Here is an 8927-nt window from a genome sequence, read left to right as displayed (position 1 = left end):
AACATCAGTGACAAAGGGCAAGGGCCATGGGGAATTTGTCTCCAAAAACTTGAAGTGTAGTTGTTTCTTTAGAAAGTGCTAGCCCCTACTCAGTCTCTGCAAAGTTCTATTAAGCCTACTCCCAATTTACCTCCATATTAGCAAAGCATGGTTTTAATATTAAGTTAAATTAATTTTTATTGGCAATTGAAAAATATCTATGAGCAGGAAATTCATGAGCTTATTGTAAAGGATTGTGTCAGACTCATCCACTGAACATTGATCTTCATCCTTTGGAGATATGCACTGATTAAACTCCACAGCAGCTGAATGTGTATGTATGTAACTTTGTCCTATGTGTCAGTCCAAGAGACAGGAAGGGAAAGAAAGGTTGAAAATTTTGAAGACCAGAGAAGGGAATATGAGAGTTGTAATTGGTGCATTCTAATGAGATGGTACTTCTCCTGATACCACATTTTGGACAAGCTCACACTTTTCATTAGTAAATATATATGTGTATGGGGAGAAGGATATGGGGAAAAAAAGATGGTAAGTTTATATCTGCAATTAAACCTGTAGTCCTAAAATTTGATTTAAGCCTCCCTCCAGAAGATAATTCAATAAATTAAAATGTAAATCTGTTTTAAATTTAAATCATTTTACACATAAGTGATACATAACAGTCTCTTACAGATCACAAATACTGAAATAAAAATGCATGGGAAAAAAGTGAACAATTACAAATATTCTATATGGTTAGTTTTATGTGATATTGTCACTTTTGATTCTAAATATTGAATTCCTTTCCTTCTCTAACCAAGACTTAGAAATAAGCCCTATTTGTGAAAACCCAGCAAAAATAAACAACAATTACATGAAAGCCCAGAGTCCATATATAAGACTGGTGATTTACTTTGTACATAAATGGGTCCACACACTTGAGTATTAACAAAACGCAATTACTTACAAATATCCTAATGAGAAATGTAGGATTCAATCAACCTAGAAAGTTCATTTAATACCTAGTTCAGAAAATTTACCAAGCAAATCAGAGAAAGGAAGGGATCCTTGTTCTGGTAGCTACATTCCATAAAGCTTTCTTTACTTCCTTGTTCCTGAGGCTGTAGATCAGAGGATTCAACATGGGGATCACCACTGTGTAGAACACAGAAGCCACTTTGTCCTGATCGAGGGAATAGCTGGAACTAGGTCTCAGATAGGTATAGATGGCGGTGGCATAGAACAGAGTTATAGCTGTCAGGTGAGAACCACAGGTTGAGAAGGCTTTGCGCTTCCCCTCCCCTGAATGCATATGGAAGATGGAGAAGAGAACATAGGAGTAGGAGGTCAGGATGACCAGCAAAGCCCCAACAATATTCACACCAGCAAATGTGGAAAAGATGCTTTCATTCAGGTGTGTGTCAGAACGTGAGAGCCTAAAAAGTGGAGGGCTGTCACAGAAGAAATGATGAATGACATTAGAACTGCAGAATGGCAAGCTGCTCACGTAACTTGTGTTAACCATGGAGTTCAAGAATCCTGCTGTAAAGGCCCCTGCTGCCATTTTGAGGCAGACTGTCCTGGACATGACCAAGGGGTCAAGTAGTGGGTTGCATATGGCCACATAACGGTCATAGGCCATTAACCCAAAGAGGATGCATTCAGTTGTGGCCAAGGCGATGAAGAAGTACAGTTGCAGGAAGCAGCCAGCAAAGGAGATGGTTTTCTTCTCTGATAATATGTCTACCAGCATCTTTGGGGTGATGGTGGAAGAGTAACAAACATCCACAAAGGACAGGTTAGCCAGGAAGAAATACATGGGTGTGTGAAGTCGGGAATCAGTCCTGATTAGGAGGATCATCCCAACATTCCCCAAAACTGTAAGTGTGTAAATCACCAGAAAAAGCAAAAAGAGGACAATCTGTAGCTCCATCACGTCTGCTAATCCCAACAGGATGAACTCAGTCAGTGAAGTGTGGTTTCTTCTGGTCATTTGTTACATGTATATAGTTTGCTTAAATTTCCATTAGGTCTAAATATTTTCCTCTCCTAAGTTTATAAGAAATAGAAATGTTAATGAGGTCATCTACACTTGGGGGAAAAACACAACCTAGGATAACACAACACAGTAAATCGAGTAAGAGGAAATTGGGGGACAGATAGATCAGGCTTTGAATGTAATGAACAAGTGTCTGTATTGAATCAGGGTTAGGGGTCTCTCAACTCACTAGTGCAAGACCACACACTCCCATTCAGTTTCTGCAAAAGTAATATGTGTTGTTCTGTTCTTTCATTCCAGCCAACATCCATATGCAAATGATAAAAATATTCTTGCTTCAAATTCTCTCATTCTGTGAACAGATACGTGTGTTTAATTGAAATCTATTTTTTTCACCCAAGACCACTCTGAATATTCTTCAACACCAAAACTCCCAGAAATCGTTCTTGTCTACCCCAAGTAGCAAACATAATGACCATTTCAAATAACCAATACTTTGACACCTCTCATAGTCTTATTAATGATTTTGTAGTGTTTTAAAAGGGAAGGGAATGAAGCAATTTTTCTTGTTACAAATACACTCTCGAGTAACATCATGTAGTAGCAGACATGCTAGTTGTCCACCTCCATGAATAACGGCATCAAATCCTGCTAAATTCCTTCCTAGTGTCTTACCTGTGCAGTCTACTATTTTCCTTTTTATTAGGAGTTCTCAGTTGAAGCTTAAAAGTCAAAAGTAGAAAATTTTTATTTTTTAAATGAAATGCAATGCAATGAAAATTCAAATTAACTATTTGTTAACCATTTGAATTCTAGAAACCTTAATAAATACACATTGCCATGCATTAATGTGACTTTTATAAAAAGAAACGGGTAACCATGGGAACAAGATTATGGATTTTAATTGTGAGTCAATCCTCTAAAGGCAGAAACTCCAGTCTCAAATGAACATATTATGATCACATGCATATATATGGAATCAAACATTATGCAGACCTTGAATCATAAAAGGCGTTCCTGATCTCTGTGTTATTTAAAGTCTTGCCCAAATAACTGATGAATCACTATATTATATACTATATATTAACTATATTAGAATGTAAAAAAAATTAAAAAGAGTCTTTTGTCAAAGCAAAAAATTAATGTTAATAATTTTAATTGGCTATTTATGTTTCCTCTCTCTTTGCCGCTTATTCCAAATGGGTACATGGCCCAATACCAATATATTATTCTTCCCTTCCCTTTTCAATAATTGAAAGAATTATTTTTCTTTTCCATTCCCTTTGTGTGTATGTGTGTTTGTAGTGTGTGTGTATGCACCTTTCCCTTTGTCTTGGCAAGTATATCTTTTAATTCAACTCTCTTCTTGAGTGAATTAATGACAATGAGAAATTAAATTCATTGTACAATGTTAAGAAATACCATGCCCTGAGCAAATAATACAATGGATCAGAAAACCTAACTTCTTTTTTTATGATTTTAGAATTGTGTTGGCTTTTGCAATTAATGTCTGTGATTCTGATCCTATAAGGGAATGAAACAACAGATTTTCCAGATCTAAATACAAGTAAAGCAAAGTATAAAAACAAAACAAAAACGAAAAACATGGCGCATCTATACATGCAGAGTCTATTTCCATAGAGAAGTCATAACATATTAAAAAATTTCCACTTAAATTCCCAATTAATCCTCCACACCAGCCTTTGAGGTTACATTATTATTTTACACAATTTACAGCTGAGGTTTCAAGCTATTACATGACTTTTCAATAGACAAACTGTTAAGAATTGGAAGAATCAATTTGAGCACAATTTTCAGCCGAAAGAAATAATACCCAGCTACTAACTTTCTTGTCCCATCTCATTTTATCGTAGTCTCTTAGAAGATTACAAATATATATAAACACACATGTTACATATATACATATGTGTGCATATGTGAATGTATCTTCCAGTAAATACAATCTTCCCATCATCAGAGCAGGCAGAGTACTTCGGCATCTAAAGAAGATTTTTAACCTCACTAATATATTGCTTAAAAACTTGACTTGTAAGGATGTCATCCTTATGCCATTAAAAACCACCTCCTAATTGATCTCTAAAAAATACATAATACTGACTTATTTCGCTCAGCATAACACCCTCCAGTTCCATCCACGTCATTGCAAATGGCAAGATTTCATTCCTTTTGATGGCTGCATAATATTCCATTGTAAATATACACCACATCTTCTTAGAAAGACATGTATCATATGACCTCACTTATATGAGGAATTCTTCATCTCAGGAAACAAACTGAGGGTTGCTGGAGTGGTGGAGGGTGGGAGGGATGGGGTGGCTGGGTGATAGACATTGGGGAGGGTATGTGCTATGGTGAGTGCTGTGAATTGTGCAAGACTGTTGAATCACAGACCTGTACCCCTGAAACAAATAATACATTATATGGGGGTTTTTTAAAGATTTTATTTATTTATTTGACAGAGAGAGAGATAGCGAGAGCAGGAACACAAGCAGGGGGAGTGGGAGAGGGAGAAGCAGGCTTCCCACCAAGCAGGGAGCCCAATGTGGGACTCGATCCCAGGGTCCTGGGATCACGACCCGAGTCAAAGGCAGACGCTTAACGACTGAGCCACCCAGGCGCCCAATACATTATACGTTAAAAAAAAAAAAAAAAGGAAGAAGATAGCAAGAAGGGAAAAATTAAGGGGGGAATATCGGAGGGGGAGATGAACCATGAGAGACTATGGACTCTGAGAAACAAACTGAGGGTTCTAGAGGGGAGGGGATGGGGGGATGGGTTAGCCTGGTGATGTGTATTAAAGAGGGCATGTACTGAATGGAGCACTGGGTGTTATATGCAAACAATGAATCATGGAACACTACATCAAAAACTAATGATGTAATGTATGGTGATTAACATAACATAATAAAAAAAGTCTTAAAAAAGTACATAATATTTGTTTAAAATGTATGAAATCTATTTAACAATTTAAGAAATGGAGTCCTTCAAAATATTTGTAATTAAACAACCAGAAATGTGAATTAAGAGAGACAGGAGGGGAATCAGCATAGTGAGTCATCATGGAAGCAAGGGAAAGACAGAATGTTATAAACAAAGGAGAAATCAATATTCTTACACCAAAATAAAGACAAAGATTGAAAAAAGGAGGTTAAATTCATTGAACAAGAGATTGTAATTAAAAATCTTGAAAGGCGTTTCATTGAGGAAGAAAGAACAACAAATAAAAAAATCTTTCAATTTAAAATATGGTTAAAATGGTAAAATATTGAGTTGGATGGTAAAATATTGAGTTGGAAGCTGTCAGTTTTTTAAAGTCAGGCTTAATGTGCCATAGTTTTCTTACAGTAAATTATCACCATGTTTAGGTACACAGTTGGTGAGTTTTGACACACACAGTCTTGCAACCACCACCACAATCAAGACAGAATATTGCTGGCAGCCTAATAAATCCCATTATGCCCCTTTATAGACAATTCTATCCCTTTCTCCAGCCTCTGACAACCACTGGGAAACCACTGATGCAATTTATGTCATGCTTTTGCCCTTCCCAGGATGTGATCTAAATGGAATCATACAGTTGCTGGAGGAGGTCATGGAGAGGATGTGACCTCCAGTTGACTTGTGAGCTGAACCTAGGCAATCAGACGCTCCTTACTCCTCCCCTGTCCTTGAATTGCACATTCTGCCCATTATTCCAGTGTTAACAGCCATTAAGGACATAGCCTTGAGAGAGTAAGGTGTTGAGACCACATGAACTGAAAACAGGACTGAATCCAGGTAAGTCCTCTAGATAAACTTTTAAGATTCTGGTGAGCAGGTGTAGCAGTCTACTTGTTTTGTTGTCTCTCAAGACAAGTGTTGTATGTAAGTCCCTTGCTTATTAAACCTGCCACCAATCTGGAATGTTCTGCCTCTTGCTTAGTTCTCTCCTTGTCATCTGTGTTTGGGGCCAGTTTGCAAACTAACCATAGTGTGCAGCCTTTTGAGTCTGGCTTCTGTCCCTCATTGTAACTTTTGAGATTCAATGATGTTGTTACTTTTTATCCATTTCCCCCCCTTGTATTACTAAGTAGTAGTCCATTCTATAGATGTGTCATTAGTTGATGGCAACTGAGTCTGTTTCCAATTTAGAGCAATTATGTATAAAGCTCCTGTTCATCTGTGTTTCTATTTATTTTAAGTAAATAGGAGTAAAATTGTTGGATCCTATAATAAGTGTAAACTGTTTAAAAGACTGACAAACTTTAACAAAATTATAGTGTTGTTTTTTATTGCCAACAATATTTGAGAATTCCTGTTTTTGTTTTTTTTGGGGGGGGGAGGTTGTTTTGCTTTTTATTTTGTTTTTGTTTTTTTTTTCTTTTAGAGAGAGTGAGCAAGAGAGAGAGAGCACACTTGTGTGGGAGTGGTGGGGAGGGGCAGAGCAAGAGGGAGAAGGAGAGAGAATCTTAAGCAGGCTCCACGCCCAGCACTGGGCCCCACTCAGGGGCTCAGTCTCACAACCCTGAGATCATGACCTGAGCTGAAATCAAGAGTCGGATGCTCAACCCACTGAGCCACCCAGGCACCCCTCTTGTTGCTTTAAATAATCACCAACATTTGGCATTTTCTTTCTGTTTTTTTCTTTCTTTTTTAAAGTTATAGCTATTTTAATAGTTATGGATGTATTTCTCATCATGATTTTAATTTAAGTTCCCCTTGTGACTAATCATTTTGAACATTTTTCATGTGCTCATTTCTGCCTTTATTTTTTCTTTGGTGAAATATCTGCAAAAATCTCTTGCCTATTTTGTTATTTGTTTTTTTGTTTTGTTTTGTTTTGTTTTATTGTCATGGAGTTATAAGAATTCCTTGTATTTTCTGGATACAAGTCCTTTAAAATATATGCACTTTACCAATATTTTTTCTGGTTTGTAGCTTGACTCTTTATATTTTTATAGTATCTTTTTGAAATCAGATTATACTTTTAATTAAATAGTTTATTAATTTTTACTTATGTGTTTGTGCTTTCTGTGTAATATTTAAGAGAAAAGTTCTTAACCCAAGGTGAAGTTATTTTCTCCTGTATTTGACTCAAGAATTTTGTGGGTTTTTTTTTAAGAGAGCACTTACACAAGCAAGCAAGCCATGGGGGGGTGGGGCGGGGGAGGGCAGGGCAGAGGGAATGGTTCCACTCCCCATACAGAGCCCAACGTGGGGCTTTATCTCACAACTCTGAGATCATGACCTGAGCTGAAATCAAGAGTCAGATGCTTAATGGACAGAGCCACCCAGGCACCCATTTTATTCAAGAATTTTTAAATTTTCTACTTCAGGTCTCTTACTTTTCCCTTGATTTTGGTGTATGGTTCTCCCTCCCTCCTTTCTTCCTTCCTTCTCTCTCTCATTTCCTCTCCTTTTTTGCTTTCTCTCTTTCTTTTCTTCTTGTTTTTTGTTTTCTGCCAATTAATGCCCAGCTGACCAACCAGTGGGTTGAGTCCTTCCCTGGGTTCCAAGGCCTTCAAGTTCTGGGAAACTGGCATTTCTCAGCACTCCCCTAAACAGCTGACCCAAATCCAGGCTCTGGCCCCTGAGTTGACAATATTTGTCATTCACTAGTGAGGCCACACACACACACGCACACACACACTGTCTCCATTAAAAGAGTAAACAACAAGGATAGGGCTGTCTCCTGGAATACAAGCTCACTACATACCTCGGAGGGTTTCCGTGTCCTTATAGAATAATAAGGAGGTGACAGGGATAGGGCTCCTCTTTTGAAGACCTCTGATTATAAACTTCACCAAAATCCTGGTCTTTAACCCCAAATAAGTGGCGTGGTGTTTGCCTTCACCTTCCTAATCACAGTAACTAATCAGAGTAACCATGACTTCTCTGACCTGGTCAGACTAAAGGAACATTCTTATGGTACCATTTTCTTAATGGGGTATAATGTTGAGGATTCCTCTTGTGGTAATACAGGAAAAATAGAAAACAATATAGCTGCTCAGGCGACTTAGAATCCTGATATTGTTCTTGGTATTTCTTCTATAATGTACTCATTTCCATTATTTAAAAATAAGTATTTAAGGGCTAACATGTTGAGTTTATTAGAATTATTTTCCACAGAGCAGAGGATTAGGAAATATATCTTTGAGTAGAGACATCATAAAGTTTGAGACGCTTACATTCTGTATTTTATCTTTGCTACTGGTGGCCTTCCTTTTAATGCCATCAGTGACTTGTTTGTGCTAAATCCAATGGACTTATTTTATTATTTAACTTAACAATGTCTCTGAAGAATTTTACACATCTTTGAAACCTTCTTTCAACGTATTGATTCCTTTGGATTATCTTATGGACTTTCACAGAAGGTACATGAGAAATAATCTCTAGTGTTCTGATAATTTCAGTCTCTTGACTTGGTATAAATTTACTCATCAAAAGGACATTACAGTTTATGAGATGTGGGGTAAGCTCTATATTTTCACATGTTACTTATTCAGTTATTACCAAACAAACAAAAACGTCTACGTAAAAAAGGAATTTGAAAGGATAATTTTAAATAAGCTAAATATTTTTAATTGTTGAGTTGTATCATAGAGAGGATACTCATTTTTATTGATTAAGATTCCTATATATCTTGATATTACATATGATTGTTGTATACTTTAAATACTTTATAAAAACTTCAATACCAAAGGTAGAAAAAAGCCCTTAACTAGAAAAAGTTATTCAATTATATTCTCAGGACATATTAATAAAAAAATTTATCATTTTCAGTTACTTGTTTATATTTTTTCTTTTTAGTTTTCTAACAAATTTTTTGGAGCACAAAGCTTTATAATTATTAACCAGGTTAATAGGACAGTGTTTGTCATATAGTAGATAATCAACAAATACTTGGGGATAAATAAATAAAAGAGTGAATAGACTTGATTATATTTTA

General features: G+C 36.4%; 1 protein-coding gene across 1 annotated transcript; it reads right to left on the bottom strand.

Moving 5' to 3' along the window:
* Positions 1–1027: 1027 nt before the first annotated feature.
* LOC110575800 (olfactory receptor 5F1) lies at positions 1028–1972 on the bottom strand. The gene has a single exon (XM_021684833.1). The coding sequence runs from the start codon at positions 1970–1972 to the stop codon at positions 1028–1030; it is 945 nt and encodes a 314-aa protein (XP_021540508.1).
* Between the last annotated feature and the right edge of the window lie 6955 nt (positions 1973–8927).

The sequence above is a fragment of the Neomonachus schauinslandi genome, chromosome 11 (genome assembly GCF_002201575.2).
Source record: "Neomonachus schauinslandi chromosome 11, ASM220157v2, whole genome shotgun sequence".
Lineage (NCBI taxonomy): Eukaryota > Metazoa > Chordata > Mammalia > Carnivora > Phocidae > Neomonachus > Neomonachus schauinslandi.
This window is presented reverse-complemented; position numbering and strand designations above follow the sequence as displayed.

Coding starts and splice junctions, on each gene's coding strand:
- LOC110575800 (XM_021684833.1), bottom strand. CDS start 1,972: ATGACCAGAAGAAACCACACTTCACTGACTGAGTTCATCCTGTTGGGA.